General features: G+C 47.8%; 1 protein-coding gene across 1 annotated transcript; it reads left to right on the top strand.

Moving 5' to 3' along the window:
- The first annotated feature begins 777 nt into the window (after positions 1-777).
- LOC146859206 (fatty acyl-CoA reductase 1-like) lies at positions 778-2,031 on the top strand. Its single transcript, XM_085647147.1, has 2 exons — positions 778-1,732; positions 1,847-2,031. The coding sequence occupies exons 1-2, from the start codon at positions 778-780 to the stop codon at positions 2,029-2,031; spliced, it is 1,140 nt and encodes a 379-aa protein (XP_085503273.1).
- Positions 2,032-17,990: the final 15,959 nt, after the last annotated feature.

Below are 17,990 nucleotides of genomic sequence, written 5' to 3'. Positions count from 1 at the left end.
AGTTTGCAAGGTAAGTGCAGTGCAGTCATCGCTTATTGGCTCCTACTGTACTTGCCCGTAGACCAGTGTCATATTGTGCCTGTTCAATTGTTTGTGCCTGTTCCGAGTTTATTTAATAAAGTGCTAGTGGTCCGTCCTTCGTGTGGTCAGGAAAAAACTTCTTCCCATCTGCAGGCCACCGTGCAACGCCAGAGCTTCATCCTTATATTAAAAATATTAAAGTTTCGGCATTTTGGGCATTTTTTGTTTGGCCAGCATGAGGTAATTTACCAGTCTACAGTTCAGTTGTGTGTTCTTCGGGTTTAGGCAGGCCAGCATCGCTTGCCTCCTGGTGCGGATGCCTTTCTGCTTAGGGGGTGCTTTTAGGAGCTGTAGACGTTTTTGACACAGTTCCTTGCATGAACAAATTAGATGTAAAATATCTCCTTGCTTGGTGTTACACAGCCTGCACGTGTCTTGTGCTGTTGCCCTCAGCTATGGTGGAAAATTGCTGAGCACACGGAAGGATGCCCACTCTATGCCTTAGAAAATTCGTTTTTATAGCTATGGGGTAGCTTTGATTAAAGAATGTTTGTGGTGCAAGTGATTTGTTGGAGTTCAAGGTCATCCAGGCATGAGATCTACCACCTCTTCCTCTCTGGCGAAGAGCTGCCACCTGGCCAGAGGAGGCTTCCCCGGGCAGGTATGACGTAGGCAGGTATGACGTAAGGCGGCGCGGAGGACAGCGCACACGGACCCTCCTACAAGAAGACGACAGGGCCGGGGAGAGGCATCGCCATGTCATCTGTTGCAGCTTATTATGGCGGCATGGCGGTCCTCGTTACAGGTGCCACTGGTTTCATGGGTAAAGTGCTGGTGGAGAAGCTGCTGCGGGCCTGTCCAGATGTGGAGGCAGTTTTCATTCTTGTGATACCGAAAGCTAGACAGACTATAGAGGATAGGGTGACGGACATGTTAAGTTGCAAGCATTTCTATCGAGTACGAGAAGTTCATCCAGACTTCGAGGAGAAGAAAGTCCCCATCGGAGCTGAACTTACTCATCCAAACCTGGCCATCAGCTCCGAGGACATGCAGGAGCTCCTGGCCCGTGTTAACATCATCTTCCACTGCGTGGCAACAATTCGCTTTGATGAGCTCTTAAAGCATGCGGTGGAGCTCAATGTCACAGCCACTCAGCAGCTTCTGAGTCTGGCTCGCCTGATGCAAAACCTTGAGGCCTTCTTCCACATATCAACAGCCTATGCAAACTGCAACCGAACGCACACCGATGAGGTTGTTTATCCTCCGCCAGTTGAGCCCAAAAAGCTTATCGAATCAGTGAACTGGATGAATGACTCTATAATTCGTGAAATCACACCTAAGGTGATTGGAGACTGGCCCAACACGTACACATATACCAAAGCCTTGGCAGAATGTGTGGTTAAACAAGAAAGTGGTAGCATTCCAGTTGCCATTGTTAGACCGTCCATTGTAGGAGCCAGCTGGCAGGAACCCTTTGCAGGTTGGATTGATAATTTTAATGGACCAAGTGGAATTTTTATTGCGGCTGGTAAAGGCATCCTGCGCACAATGAAGGCCTCAAACAACGCCGTGGCAGACCTCATACCTGTGGACATGGTGGTGAACCTCACGCTGGCAGCAGGCTGGCACACGGCGGTGCACAGACCAAAAACTGCATTAGTGTACAATTGTACAACTGGTGGTGTTAATCCTTTCTACTGGGGGGAAATAGGTAAGTTTCAGGTGCAAGCAGTTTCATGTTATTTTTTGATTTCCACTGACCAACATTTTCATACAATGGTTAGAAAATTGTACTGTGAAATTAATAATTTATCTTCTACTTAAGGTCTGGTATTAGCAAAAACTTTTGGCTTCACTAAAATGATATATAATATACTTAATTACATTAGCTTCCAGCCAGCTTTCTTCATCCAGTCGTCTGTTGCTCTATTATACGAACTTCTTCTGCCCACTGCAGGACAAAGCATGTTGCAGTGGGTCAGCCCACTTCAGTTTCTAACGTCACCTTGAGTAATGGCATTCTGCTCTTTCACAAGAAAGACATCTGCACATAAAGCAGTTACATACAGAACCAGGAACTACTATATTACATCCAGATGGAGGAATCCGCAGTGATCACTGCATATATTCCACGAGCATATTCTAAATGGGGTCCCCTTTGCACTATTGTTGCCTTCGTCCTGTGAGTAGCGTCAGTCCCCCACTGCGCTTGTGATTATAGTACGGGATATTACTTCCCTGTCGGCTGCTTGGCTTCTGGAGGCTGGTGCAGTCCGGAATACTACTTGTGGGTCCGGCTGTTTGCTAGCACTCTGTTGTCGCGATCTACCCGAGCCCCTGTAAGTACGGAGTTTGTGTGTGCATGCTGTGTTGTTGGTCCAGGGCTTTCATTGCATTGTCATAATGGAGATGGGTAGGCTGGTTTTTGGAAGGGGGGATGTCAATTCCCCAGTCTTGGAGAGTGCCCAGTTCTGCTAGGATTATCTCTGCAATTTTGCTTGATTTCCTTGTTGCCTTTGTGGCCTCTGGTCTTTGAGGATTAGCATTGCGTATAAACACTATGGAGAGTAGGTCCTTCGAACTTATACCGGCAAGATTTGGGATTGCCTTAATTAATCTTATAATATTACCTCGATTTAATGTATCCTGATGGCCCTTAGAAGTATTTAGGGGGTGGAAAACCAAAGCCTGTATTTCTTGCTGTGTGGTTCTTGGTGTTTATGTTGCCGGCGGATGTACAATTGCTGTGGCCATCGGTGCAGATTGATGTATAAAGCTGGCTTTCCACTTGGTTACTCAATGTTCCTGCCGTAGTGTTCCATGGGTTTGTCTTGGATATTAACTTGGGGGGGGGGGGGAGGGGGTTACTTGTTTTGTGTCTTGAGCACCATCCTGGACCTCTTTGTCCGGGATCTTCCAGCCAGGGCAATCGTTGATGGGAGAGGCCGTTTAGGCTCTCTGAGCAGTGTATCCTGGTTTAACCTGTCTTTCTTTCCAATACATCCTCTTCTGAGCCCGTTGTTTGAGCTCATATTAGTATCTTTGCACATTGTTTCTGTCAACCTTAGGGCCCCAGAGTTACCCACCACTCCGCTTGGCTTTTGGAAGTGTTCAGAGTTGTTGGATAAGGCCAATAGCTCTCCTGTGAGGGCTATGCAGTACGGTGTCTGTTGACTATGTCGTTTTTTTTTGGTAGGGAGATGAATGTAGTTCCTTCAGCTTTTTCTTCTTTGATTTCTGCGCATGCCCTTGCTAGGGTTCCTTGCCCTTTATCTTCTCTAATTTCCGCATGTGCCATGGTTGCATATGTCCGTGTTGGGACACCTCCTTGTTCGGGAGAGTTGTTGGTGCTATTAGGTGACCGTTGTGCTTGATATTGTGGACTTGAGTCTTCTAAGTTGATGTCCCGTTTATTGTGAGGACCTGAGAAGAAGGAAAAGTAGGCTGTTGAATTTGTGGGGGGATTCTGGTAGCACCCTTTCCTTTTCTGTGGGCAGCGTTGTTTGGCATTTAGCTTTGGCACTTGCGCCTCTTCTAGTTGGGCTTTTGTCGATTTGCCGTGAGATCCTCCGTTGCCTGGCCCACCTGTCTTCTCAGTGTTCTTGTTGGGATTACCTGGGTATGTCTTACTTTTTGATTGACCGTTGAACATGCCCTCCGCGGTGTTAAGGTTACCCTGGCATTTATTTATGTTTCCGGCTGTTGCGCATTTTAAGTCCTTTATCATGCTACTTAGCATTGAGGGCAAAGTGGATAATTTGTCAACGATCTGGTCACAGTTACAGCTGAGGAGTGTCAGATTGAGCTCTCATTATCAGGCCATTCAGGTTTCCGAATTTCTTGTCGATGCCTGCCGTGAAGAGTGCCAACGTATTCCATAATGTAAGCTGGATCTCCATTTTTTCGGACTGATATTGAAGTGCTTCGACGGCCAGTTGTATTGTATTTAACAGGGATGTCCAAGTGCTAGCAGTTTGTTCATTTCAGTGCGCACTCTCCTTTGGGTTGTTTTTGGTCTGGTCCGTGTTAGATGGATCCCGGGGAAGCTCTTGAGGAGGGTGCTGCCTTTGTACCTGATCTGATGAGTAAGGGGCGAGTATATCTTCCCATTCTTGTGTGTTCAAATAGGAGATAATCGCCTTCCCCTCCTCTTGCTGACTGGGATCTAGAGTCCCTGCACGTGGTCCTCGTTGTTGAGCAAGCGGGCTCACTTGGGCAAAGAGTAATGGAGTGGTTGGTGATTTTGCGTATGCCAAATGTAATGTTTGAGTGGGAGTGCTGTGGGAGCTTGTCATAGTGTTCAGTGTGGGGCTGAGATTGGTGTAGATAATTTGATCTCCATTTGCTCTCCCTGAGGCTTCTATGGCGTCACTCGTATCCTTAATTTTGGTGGCGCTGTCCCCTGCCCTGTCGCCAGGTAGTAGTGGCTGCGTAGTTAGTTTTTGAACCATGTCTTCCGGGGTGGGAGTCCCCTGTGAGCAGCCCCGTTGGCTAGTTATTATTGGAGAGAGCCCAGTGTACACTGACGCTCCAGCAGGAGCCACAGGGGATATTGTACTTGCTGCTGGAGCCCCCACTGAATGTGTTGGAGATCGGGACTTGATCTGGACTTGCTGCTGGCCTTGTTGCTGTTCTTGTTGCTGTTCTTGTTGCTGATGTTGTTGTTGTGAGTGAACCAAGAGTGTTGGGTGTCCAAGAGGGCCCGATAGCCGTGTTGGACTCAGGTAGTGACCTGCGCCAAAGGGCCTGATACGTGGGCTGCCTGGTTGTACAGACCCAGTCATGTACATAGATCTCTGAGTGTCACCCGCCTCTTGGGCAGTTGGGCTAAGTTTTAAAACTGATTGGTTGACTGACCCGTTTGCCATGGCATTTCCAGGTTTGGGTGGGCTCTTTAGGACCCCAATGCCCCTAATACCCGGCCTGTCCTCCTCCGATGACGATGTGCTTGGGGCAGATGCTTGCGCCTGTAGGGGTTGTAGCGGAGTTTGAGGATCTTGGAGGGTGGCATTGCTTGAGCAAAGGACAGATCCTGCATCCCTTAAAAAGTTAAATTTTGTGTAAATGTTGGGTTGGTTTGAATATGTTGCGCTGGTAGGTCCTGTTGGTATTGTTATTTCACTTTGGTCCATTTCTGTTATTATGAGTTTTGGTCCGGCGCTGAGCACAGGAGTTTTGTTTCTTTCCTTTTCTCCCCCCTGTCCCAGGGGGCATGGTCTCTCTGGTTCTTCCTGACCTCATTGGGCCCGTGGTGCTTAGGATCGCTTTGTATGGCTGAAGGTTGCTGGATTGCTAGCTGCTTATGCGTCAGCGGCCGCTTCAGAGGTCCCGTTCTTTGTGCCTTGGTGTCTCGCGGCCTTGTTTCACATGCTGAGATTTTGCGGCTTGCAAAGGCGAAGTTGTGGTGTAGAGTATGAAGGTAGAAGCAGATAGCACAGGTATTAGTGATGTGCTGCCTTCCTTGCAGTTGGTCCTATTGAGCCCCTCTGCTCCCTTGTGTCCCCCTTTTCCCGGTGGACTTGATGTTAGGGCCCAGGGTGGACTAAGAGCTGCGTCTGCCGTTGTGTTAGTAGTGGTGGTCCAGAAGGCCCGGGCAGACGGATGGGAGATTCAGGGGGGATGCTGGGTGAGGATGGGTTTGATTCGCTAGTGCGGCTGTAACGTCTGGGCAAAGACTGCCTGCTGTCCCTGTAGCTTGGAGGCTTTAAGCTTTCCAGAGATGGGCGCGGGGTCTACTGCCACCCCTAGCTGAGGTGGAGCCGCTCCGACCAAGTCACTGCACTTTCCCGCTGACAGCCCCCGTGTCCTCCCCCTCCCTTGTTGGCCGCCTCCCTCCTGCCGCTGGATCCAGCAAGCAGGGAACCCCGGGAGGAAGCACAGAGGAAATCTCTGCATGGAGCAGAGCACCACACAACACTCCAATAATTTTCAAGAAATAACGCTGCAGCTCCAGCTCCAGCACCAACTCCAGCTCAGCACAAAACAACACTGAAGAATCTCCAAGAAATAACGGTTCGGCTCCAGCACCAACATCCAGCTCAGCCCGCACTTACAGTTTTTTCCCCCCATGGTGAGCTCCGTTGTCAGCTGATGGCCGCTATTAGCAGGAGGAAAGCTGCAAACCGCAGTCCGGCGTGGCAGTCTAGGCTCCCCCAGTGGGCCGCAGCAATCTGAGAGCCCAGCCGCCGGCCACTCCAGCCGCTCCCGCCAGCCGTCCGCTCCCGCTTCTCTCGGTCGCTCGCTCCTCTCACTCCTCGCCGTCAGTCCGTGTGCCCTCTGAACCGGAAAAAGGAGTGGGGAACCTTCTTCCATAAAAGGAGCGTGCTTTCCCTTAGTGTTTGAAGTGATGACTGCTGTTTGGAATCGGATGCCTGGAGCATGACTGTGGCATGTAGTCCACCACCCCCAAACTAAATTACAGTTCTGGTTTTCTATATTTGCTGGATTTGTACAAATAGGAGTCCGGACGATCGGAGGTCTGTGGAAGGTTTGTGAAAGCAGATGCGATTGTTGAGGTTTGCAGGAGCAGGTATTAAGTAGGGCTTTGAATGTGTCGGTGAGGAGTTTGAAATTTGCACATTTGTGTATGGGGAGCAAGTGGAGCTCACTCATTCAGGTGTGGTGTAATGTGATTCCGGAATGAGAGGTTATGAGTGATTAGGGCTGCTGAGTTCTGAATTATCTGCAGCCCGGTCAGTTTTGTTGATCTTGTCATCAAGCTTGCTAGTGACCAGGGCATGCTAGGGGATTTTCCAGGTGCTAATTAGGAGTCATTTGAAAATCTTCCTAAGTATCTTCAGGGTATGGAAGCATGAGGCATTGACAGTGTTGACTTAGGTGGTCATGTAGAGTTTGCATTTTATTCAGAATGATTAAAGGATTGAAATTACACAAAATGAAGAATATCGCATGTAGAAATCATGACTTATTTAAAAAAAAAATATAGTCCATAGGAAGCTCCATGTACATCAACGGAGGATGATAGATTTATTCATCCGCCAACTGGTGATTGAGTATGGTCATATTGAAGTTGGGGATTCCCCCAGTTCTTCATTGTAGGAATCCTCCCCTAAGTCATAACCATGGAATATGCTCATCAATTTGCAGGGACCTAGAAAACTTATTTTTTTCATAGTATTGAAGGTAGCCATTTCAACACGTCGTTCATATAATACCTCTACAGAGATAAGCAGGAAGGCTTTTAGTGAGTTTTTAGGTCTCTCCTACGCAGCACGCAAGCACTGCTTTGGAGTGACCTCTTGGAATCACTCCGGGCTTTCTTGGAAACTTGTCCATGTACTGCACTGTTTTCAATGAGCCCTCATGCATGTTCGACGTTTACCTTGCGGGAGTGAGCAGCGGCGCCATCCTTTTGCAATTATCGTGCCCGCCGCTGATTGCTCCTGTAAGGTAAACTCTGTAGATGGACTTTAACTTTCGCGGCGCGAGGCTGCGCTGGTCTTTCAGAGCTTGTTGATTTTGTGTAGTAGCGCTTTTGCACCACTAGAGGTAAACTATAGTATTTGGAATTACAAGAAGCGGGGTTGTAAAGTGTGCCGAAACGTAGAATAGCTAGGAAAAGAAGAGGAGTCTTCAAGTAAGTTTCAGCATAGGTTTATTCTGGAAACTGCAGCTTATCACGGGAGTACATCCGTCTTGATTGAAGCACAGCAGTTGAATGGTTAGTTCAACTGCTAGGTGCTTCAACGGGGTACAGTACCACGAGCGATGCACCTTCAAACATAAACATGTTTGGAGGTGCACGTGCCGGATGTGTAGATCACAAAGGTAAGATATGCGGAATACAGAATGTTGACATAGAAGTGAACAAGAAAGAAAGACTAACATTACAATGTAAATAGCCCTTTACTCCCTTTTTATAAAACAAGAATGAAACCTGTGAAAATGAAAACTTTAAATTAAGACTTGTAATAATCCTTAAACCTTCCATGAATTATAAAACAAAGAAAACCTGTGAAAATGAAAACATGAACTCAAGACATATAAAAATCGTTAGACTTTGTTGGAATTGAACAGTTGCTAGACGATCTATGTGAGCTTAAAACAGATGGTAAAGAAGTATTGGCAGTGGCTTGGTTCATTGAGATAGATTCAGCAAGGTTGTTGGAACAAAGATATCTATTATCCATTGAAAGAGAAGGTGTAGAAAATGTGGAGGTTGGTTGATCCTTAGAAGTGTGATATATAGACTTAGAGGAAGTATCAGATGAAGTACCTAAAGGAAAATGTGAGCAACCATAATTGTTAGAAAAGCAGTGTTTAGAAGTGAGAATTTTGTTAGCCTGTTCAAGTAATAACTTGACCAAAACTCGCTTATTCCACCACCCTTTTTTATCCAGAAAAAGTGAACCTTTTGAAGTTTTAAGAACTTGTGTAGGCAAAGAAAATTTAGAGACGGCCTTCACAACTCTTTTGGGGTTTTTAATTAAAACCCAGTCTCTAATTTGAAAATCAATTGGAGAAGAGAAAAATGGATCACCATGTTTCTTCCGTACATTTTGTTGAGTGAGAACATTTTTCTTTAAAATAAGTTTGTCCTTACAAGATAAACAATCCTGTTTTCTTAAGGAGTTTAATCCAAGTTGGGAAATGTTTCCATTAGGATCTCTTTTTTTGAGTAATCTGAAAGGTGAAATACCCGTAGTGGTAGGTGGGGTAACAAGGTACGACCATATTTTCTTTCTAAAATTCAACAGCAAGATTGCATGCAAGGGCTGACTGTACGCCTTCCTTAATAAACCTGTTCATTCTTTCAATGAGGCCATTTGAAGAAGATGAGTATAGAGCAATCTTGAGGTGTTTGATATCATGTGCAGTTAAAAAATCTTGCATTAGAGAAGAACAAAGGTGTGAGGCTTTATCGGTAACAATTTCTCTAGGTGACCCTTCACATTTGATAAGGTTTATCCTAACTCTTTCTCTACGACCCCACAAGACCATTAATCAAAAAGGATGGAAACATTTGGCAAGCACATGTTTTCTTTTGCAAGCTTTGCTCTATGAATGCCAGCAGCTATTTTGGCTGCTGCATCCACGCTATATGGGACCAGATCAGTTAAATCTTACTGGGGGCCTGAATGGATTTTTGGGTATCTTAATCCCAAATTATTCAGGATGCGTCTAAACTTTTTATCCAGTTAGGCCTGGACATGACCAATTGCTTGGGCTGGCAAATTGGCACAAGTAGTTCTTCTGCACCATGCTTGGATGAGCTTTACAGCCTTCTCCGGAGATGTCCATGTGTCCTTAATGGTTATGCCCAGCAGGGACTTGCTCTGGGCACTGTGTAAGGCTATTTGTTGGCGCTTTTACCGTTACCGGATCACTTTGAATGAGGTTTCTTAAAGATTTGCAACATATGTTTCCGCCAAAACCCTTTGTGATGTTAGTTTGGGGCTTTTATCTGGTTCCTAACTTTTTGATATGCACTCCTTTTGAGCCCACGCACAGTTGCACACTACACCTTTTCACTCTAAAACTGCTTTTTTGGTCCTAATAACGTCAACTTGATGTGTGAGGAAGCGGCAGGCACTTTTGATCCAGTTGCGTTACACAGCCTAATTTCCAGTGAAATTGGTGTTGAGGAGTCTAGTGGCATTCATTCAGAAGGTGTTTACTACCTTCGATGTCGGTCAGACCTTCTTTACCCCGTCTCACCCCTCAAAAGAGGAGAAACTCCATCGTTTGGATCCCAAGACAGTCCTACGGTTCTAAATTGATCATGCCAGGACTATCAAGTGGACGAACAGCTCTTTATGGGCTTCTCAGAAGCAAAATAAGACCATGCAATACAGAAAAAAAACATTTGTAGGTGGATTGTTTTTTTCCATTAAAGTCTGCTATCCATGATCTAAGAAGCAGCTGCCTCAAAGGGTTTCAGTCTAATTTTACTCAAGCCAAGGATGCTACTATGACACTGGCACATGGAGTGCCTATCCTGGATATCTACCAGCCTGCTTTGTGGGCATCACTGCACACGCTCACAGAGCACTATTGCCTTGAGACAGTCGGGTATGTTGGTATGGGCATTTTGCCTGTTTGGATCTGCAGGACCTTTTGTTATGGGATGTTCCACAAACTCATCACCTGCAGAGGTGCTGCTTTGGTATCTGCCAGTATTCATCAGAAGGACCATTTGCTTACTCTTGGTAATGCTCTTTCTGGTGAATACTCAAACTCACATTTCTTCCCTCCCTCCCACCTCTCGGATCTACGGTAAGGACTCTGTCCCATTTAAAAAGGTACCATTCTAGAGATGTGTACACTGGTCATACCAAATTTCTGATGGGCTCTGCGTCTGAGGGCACAGACCAGCCTACAAAATAAACTGACGTCAGCGCGCATGGGTGGTGCCTCTAAGCAGCTCCATTCGAATCCAGGCTTACGCCTAGGGATTAATCACAAAGTGGGGAATGTGTGGGTAGAGTATCCTTCCAGAAAGAGCATTACAGAAGGTATGTCACAGCATCTCTGCAAAGTTTGTCTTAAGAGTGACACTCTTGAAGCCAGACTCCCAATTGAAATCATTGAGCCTTCTATTCTCGGGGTCAGTTGTATTTGGCACACATGCAGATGATGCCATGGAAAGGATGGGGAAGGAGGCGAGGAACTTACTGCTATAGGTCCCAAGGAAACGATTTTTTTCAGACCTCAATATTGCTTCTGAGATTACCGTTACCAAGGCAACACAGTTTTCTATACCCTCCATGGGCATATCGAAATTATGGGCAACAGTAACAAGTATCATATCATAGAACAATCAACAAAAAAAAGAGGATAGCAACCGCATCAGTGGTCCTCTTCATCTGGGAAGTCCCGACACCAAACAAAACAATGAGAATTCCATTTCTTCACCTTTGTTCCCTACTCCAGTGGAAGGGAGTGTATTGAAACACCTCGAAGAGTGGAAAAAATGTCAGTAGACAAGTATATCTTGCAAGCAATAGAGCATGTCCCCGTACTACATCAAGGGAAAGTTATTTACTCAGGATATTTTTTGGTCCCCAAGAAAGGCACCAGAACAAAATGTCTTCCCTTCTTGGATGTGAGGCAGGTCAACAAGTATAAAAGAAAACAAATATTCACGATGCTGGACTTACCCCAAAGTTGCGCTGCTTCACGTTACTTTGCGCCATGAGGGCGTACTAAGGGTGGAGCATGGGCGTTCCCATGCAACCACCCAAGGTTTCTCACACTAAACCCAATTTACTAAATACAGTAGATTGGATTTAGCGGGAGAAAACTGCGCCTTTTTAAACCAGGCACAAGGAAGGAGAAAAGCTTTCATTTCCCCCTCCTTTTCCGACTTTGCATGCTTGCTGCACTGTGCAGCACACATACAAAGTGGGAAACGCTTTCCCTTGTGTCTAATATAGTATTTTGTACAGGAAGGGTACCCTTCCTGTACAAATCCTATGCTAGTCACACACACACCCTAGTGCTATGGTGCTAAGGTGTGTGTGCGGTGCACAACAGCTGTAATCAGCGCAAGGGGAGGAGAGCGCCATACCTTTCAAGATATGGTGCTCTCCTGCTCCCTCCCTGTCGAGCAGCGCAGCATAGCCTGGCGGGAGGCTGCGTTGCATTGCAGGGTGATTTGTTAAATCTCCCCCCAAGAAAATTTTGAAAGGAACTGTTTCACCCGAGTCTACCTTCTCAGACAGTGGAAACTGATGTGTCCCAAAGTACTTGTGTCAAGAGTGTGGAAACCAGGGCTTATGTGCCATTCTGATATACTGGTCCAACAACACTTTCTGCATGCTTTCCTAACTCTTCCACTAATTCCATCAGTGCTAATAAGGCTGAATCATTGCAATGCAAAAATATTAGTTGTTGCCCCAGAATGGACCGAGAGACGGTGGTGAATCCTGGAACTGCTTCACCTGTCAACACCACCAGACAGGAAATTGATATGCACATTGAATGTTCTCGAAGATTCAGGGTTTATCCATCATTCGAACATGGAAGTGGCGAGTTTGACTGCATGGCTCCTGAGGTCTTACAAAATGGCCACCTCAGTTTACCAGCACGAATTCATAAGCATTCAGAAGAAAACTAAGCAGCCTTCCAGAGAGCATCGATTTGCCATCTGATATCTCCAAAAAAGGAGCAATATACAATATCTTCTGCATCTGGCATAATCGAAGTGATGATATTCTTCGACCGAGGTACATTTAGCTGCCATCACTTCTTACAGAAAATAACCAGACCAAACATTTTTCACAAATCCAAGTCGTGAAGAACTTTTTGGAAGGATAGAAGAAACCCCACCCTCCAAAAGGGCATCTTTGTCGATGGGAACTTGACTTGGCGCCATGTGAATGAATGGTTCCTCCTTTGGAAGGTAGCTTATTGGTTTCAGTCACTTCTGCTAGAAGGGTTTAAGAGCTGTCAGATCTATCCGCTCTTGAACAGTGTATTGTTTTTCATGACCAGAGGGTAGCTTTCAGAACGCGCCCAAATGTTCTCCTTAAAGTTGTATGAGTTCCATATTATTGTATCGCTCTATCAGTGTTTTTCAGCAACCCTTCTACCTCAGCAGAAAAATCTCCATTCACTACATGTAAGGAAAGTGTTGAAATGTAATTTAGAAAGAACCGAACACATATGAACATCTAAACCTTTTATTTGTCATATATCGGCATCTCCGTACGGCAGTGTTGTCCATTAAACAAACCAGTGTCTTGTATAGTATGTTTGCAAACCTTAGGCACATTCTGCAAGAGGTAAAGCAGCCCCAGCCTCTTGGTTAATGGTTAAGGAATCTTCCTCTTTCTGAAATCTGCAAGGCGGGCACATGGACTGTGGTTCCCAATTTCACTAAATAATGTGGATGTGGACCCTAAGGCTGACTATTGCTGATCGGACAGGTGCAGAGCATCTCTTGAGTCAAAAAGTTTAGATTGTTAAGCCTGCACTCTGTCTTAGGCAGGAGCGCAACGCCCATTGGGCTCAAAGAGCTTCAGCCCGCCCCCCCCCTTCCACTCCCCCTGTCATGTGGGTCAGCCCGACTGAGATAGCTTCCTAGGACACACACAACCCCACCCGAGTACTTCACAGGTCTTCAAAAGACCATTTGCTTGTTAATGAGGCTTTGTCGTTATTTCACCCCTTCTTAGAGCCCCTGCATCTCCACTCTTACTATTCTTGGAAGAATTAGCCCCCTCCTAATCCCCCCCCCCCCCTTCCCCACCGCAGCCCCCCTTTCCCCCCCTCTTAAATTTGGCTCTAGTTGCGCCTCTGGTTTTAGGAGAATAGAAACCTTCTGGTATTCCCTTTGATGGATTTGCTTGCAACTCATTCATGACCATCAGTGAGGATCCTGGGATGCAGAAGGTGATGTTAATTGCTTGTAATTCCAGTTCTGCTTTGTAGAATCTGACAAGCGCGAAATATAATGAAGCGCGCACTTAGGACTCGGGCGCCCGGGCACGCCCTCCTTGGTGGTCCTCATCGAAGAAGCAAACGGGACGGCAGCATCAACTACTTCCGGGTCAGCGTCGTGACGTCACTTCCGGCCGGAGGGGGGAGGGGGCGAAGGCCTATTTAGGGCAACTGGCCCTTGTCCTCGCCCTCTCTTTCTTTCTGCGCCGGCCTTGGAATGCAGCGGGCTCCGTTAATCTGGTCGTTGAGTTACGCGTCGCTAGAGGATCGGTGCACGTGGACGTTAGAGGATCGGTGCGCGTGGAATTTGATGGACGAGTGGAGCGAAGGCAGTGCGGCAGGTTAAGAAAGTGGAGAGCAGCGGAGTTCCCTGTAGAGCCGGAAGTGCGGCGCCGCTTAGGAAGAGGTGATTTAGCCATGGTGTACTGGGGGTGCACGGAGGTAAACGGAACGGGGTTTTTTGCGGTTGTGTTGCAGGACAGTCGCTGGGGAAGCCTTAGATTGTTTTGTAGGGGAAGGGGCGATTAGATCAGGTGTCTCGTCACGCCGATGGTCCCAGCGGCTGCCCAGTGCACGATGGTTTTTAAAAAACACGCGGGAAAGGAGTGTCCGCATTCACCCCTCGGTTCGTTTGTATTGTGTATACTGGGTTTTTGTACATGCAGTGCCGGCCCTGGCTTAGCGTGGTGGCTGCTCAACATTAGGTGATCCAAGACAGGAATGTTCCCTTGTGGGTAGTGAGAACAGGAGAGCGCCGGCTAGAGTGCGGAGTTATCTAAAGGGGGGGGGGGGGGCAGCTGCAGAGAGTTGTCCACCGATTTGGCGTGGTGGTCGAGGCGGAGCCTTGTGAATTTGGGAGCGGTGCCCAACCTCGCTCTGTGTGGCCAAGGGGGGCAGTTTGCTGTTTATTAGAGTTCGAGTTGTCCTAGCGCTGCGCTTGCACTCTGTTGGTTTCTGTGGTGTGTTGGTGTGGTTTGCTTTGCGGCCCCTCGGTTTCCCTTCATCCCAGGAAGCTCTGGCGCTGTGGATTGGGAGGGAAGGCGCGGTCTTTGGCGGGTCTCCATGGTGGACCTGCGTTGCTTAGGTGGATACTGTGTGGAGGTGCAGGGCAATAGGTTTGAAGGGCCCTTTGCATCCCGGTCCTAGCGCTGATGTTGTAACAGTGTGGCATTGGGTTCATTGCATGTTGGGTTGGGGAGTGCGAGGGGTTTGGGCAAATTTCTCGACACACGGGCACACTTGTTTGACCACTTCTCTTGCGGGCAGTGGGTTTGTATTACGCGTGAATGCTTTTAATTTCGTTTTGCCATGACAGACGGCAGTTCTTCCGTCTCATGGCTGGTGTTTACTGAAATCCATGTCACGATACATGCGAGATGCCCCCCTCCCCTCACGATACCACAAACAAATTGAATTTACAATGTTGGCGTGTAAAACACGTGATTTGCCCTCAGCATGTCCTGCTTGCTCACCACAGTGAAGGCATTAAAATATGGTGAGTTATACACAACACGAGTGCTTCGGGGGGTTGAGTGTACTCTCCGGAGCATCGCCTCGAGACCACATTCGAGAGAGCTTTTAACAGCTTCCGCCCCCCCCTTATCTTCCCCTCACGGGGCTGTTGTGATAAGCCGGGGATACAAGTGAAATAGTCCAGGATTGGGGCCTGGTGCATTCGCCGGCTAACGAGGGTGGGTGCGAGTGCTGGGGCGGTGTGGTGCCTTGGGGCCTATTTCGCAAATTCTTTGAGCATTATCATAGACTCTGCGGGTAATGATGGCGGGGGTTGTGCTATCGGTACGGCCGACATGGGCGCTCGTTTCTGCTTGGGAGATAGCTTCCCGCTGATGTCACTTTGCTTTTCAGCCCGAAAAAATGGAGGCTGGCAATTGTTTCTGCACTTAGGAGGGGAGAAGGTTGGGCACTGATAATGCATTGAGAAGTACACGCAGGGCAGAAAACACGGGGCGGACAGCTGCCTGTTTTTGAGTTTGAAATTTGTATTTTGGGGTGGACAAGGCTGTACTTGGCAGGTTGTATAATGAAACTGGGGACAGTTCCATTGACAATCTGCAGCTGGTTGCTTCGGGGTTCCAGGCGTGGACGTGACAGCGGGGTCGCTTAGTGATGAATTAGGGGAGAATTGATCTGTTCTTTCTGACGCACATTAGAAGGTATTATTAATTGGGGGTTGGTTTACTCGAGCGAGGGCGGTCGGTTTACAGATTTGGATGCGAGGTGGGGCCTATGAGGAGGGGTAGTACAGTATAAAACCCCTAAAAAAAAAAAAAAAAAAAAAACCCCAAATTTATTGTAGTAATTGAATTTATTATTGGAGAAATCCACAGTAGTAGCGGGTTAACCCGCCTCTAAAAACTATGAAAATAGATTACATAGACTTCCTTCGAAAGCCACTGAGTCTTCAGCGGGGAGGTTTGCTTTGGGAGATTCTGGGGCCTCAAAACGTCTTCGGTATTATCAATGGGTATTTATCACGTACAGGCAGGCCTTATCCCCGATACAGGTAGATCAAAGTTTAGAAGGGTTCTACCATTCTAAAACAGAGATATACAAATCAGAATACATGGTGCCATGGCGCACCCGGGCCTCTTTGTCAGTAATTTCCGGTACACTTTGTTCTTTGATCAACGTGTGGTTGCTTGGCTATTTGACATGCGTACGGTGTGGTTTTGGAAACCAATCACGAGTCGGGAATTTATGCATCGAAGCCCAAGCCCGTTTGCTATAATGCAGCGTTTGCACTGAGCAGTGTTTAGGGGCGCTACGGTATCGGGTTTCCCATGTGGCTGCGCGGGGGTATTAGATATAAACGAAAGACAAACACGAAGATCTCCTGCTCTCGGGATTGTCACACAAGTGCGAGGCTTGTGGGCCCCGGGCTCTGCTAATGTTAGGGTGTCGGGGAGGGGCCTGGAAGCGACTAGCGTATTCTCAGTTTGCCCCTCCCCTGATATAACAACACAAATATGACACACTGGTGTCCATAACTGCGGCAGCAGTAGGTTTATCATTGTCGGGAATCTGAACATCTGAGTGTGGGGTATGGTGCTATCCTGCGTTCTGGTGGAAACCGCTCCTTGACCAAAAATAGACATATAGGGATTTGTGGACGCACACATGGTTTCACAAACGTGTGGGCTGCCATTTATTAAATTATAGGTTGACCCCGCCCTTGCGGGGGCCGTGGTGAATGCTATAAAAATGGTAAAGTACGTACTAATTTACAGTACTTGTTGGCGCCTTCGCTTGGTCCCTTCCCCCGTGGCAGCATGGCTCCCGTCAGGGGAGAATGTTCATGTGCGAGGGGTGGGTTTTTGTGTGTACCTTACACAGGTAGGTTCGTAGGACTGGAGGGAGAGGTCCGGTATTACGTCTTGGGTCGGGTCTCCATGACACTGGGCCCAACATGTGTCCCATTGGAGGCAGGGTAGAGCCGGGACCTGGCTGGCAGATACTAGTGCTTCTAGATGGCTTGGTCAGGTACAGGGTTCACCTAAGAGCACCTTCGGAATACGGGTAGGTCAAGTACCTCTACAGGATACGCAGGGGCGAGGTGTTCGGAATCACTGCCCTGGTAGGCAGCATGTAGCTGGTTTGAAGATTAGTCACACCTTATCAGGGGCTGGTAGTTGGCGCGCATCATTCAGCTGACTTCAGGCAAGAATCCTTCCCTTAGAGTAACACCGCACTAGATAGACTTGCAGGGGCACGTCCGTTATACGGTTTTGAGTATTGGGGCTCCCAATAAGGCAGAGGGGCGGATGTTGTGTAAACCAGGCATAACACGTTGATGGTGTTCATCTATGACACGGCTGGAGCTCAGGTGCAGCGCGTATATCCCGTGGGTTCGAGGTTGCGCTGTGCAAGACTTGGGAAAGACGTTTGAAAGGTAGGGCCTTCAGCACACCGGCAATTAGAGGGCATCCCTATTTTCGCTGTGTCGCTCAGGTTGTCAGGTGACCCACCGGAGTTGAGGATGAAGCCTGCCTAGATAGTTAGGTCAGAGGTAGTGGGCACTGATGGAGTTCACGAGGGGAGCCTGTATCTGGCGTATGGACGCAATGGGTGGTGGTCACTTTCAGGGCAAAACTTGGGGTAATTCCTTCCTGAGGATATGGTGTTATCAAGAGGCGGGTGAGGGTTCCCCTACTTCAAGAGCAGTCATCTGACCTCCTTACCTGATTTCTCGCAACACGGCGGGGGGGTGTAGGGCGCCGGTGGCGGCTCCCTCAGAGGAAGCTGACTGGTACTGGCATCGTGACTGGTGACGCGGTGGGAGGCTGGAAATGCCCGGACACTGGGTTAGCCTAGGTAGGCAGGCCCCCTACCGACAGAAGTCTGTAACCGGAGCAAGTTAAAGATCGGTTCTGAGGCGGCGGGGGGACATGCAAAGGGGTATACATGGCCGTTGGGTATCACGCCAAACTCGGGTAGAGTTGGTACATATCGCTTACAGGGTTATTTCCCGCAGCGGTCGGATTATGGTAGTGGGCCACAAGAGTCAGACTTGGACCCGCGACATGCACAGCAGGATAGATAATTCA

Source organism: Triturus cristatus, chromosome 3_2, assembly GCF_964204655.1.
Source record: "Triturus cristatus chromosome 3_2, aTriCri1.1, whole genome shotgun sequence".
Classification (NCBI taxonomy): Eukaryota; Metazoa; Chordata; class Amphibia; order Caudata; family Salamandridae; genus Triturus; species Triturus cristatus.
This window is presented reverse-complemented; position numbering and strand designations above follow the sequence as displayed.

Coding starts and splice junctions, on each gene's coding strand:
- LOC146859206 (XM_085647147.1), top strand. CDS start 778: ATGTCATCTGTTGCAGCTTATTATGGCGGCATGGCGGTCCTCGTTACA. Junction 1,733..1,846: donor TTTCTACTGGGGGGAAATAG/GTAAGTTTCAGG, acceptor CTTCTACTTAAG/GTCTGGTATTAGCAAAAACT.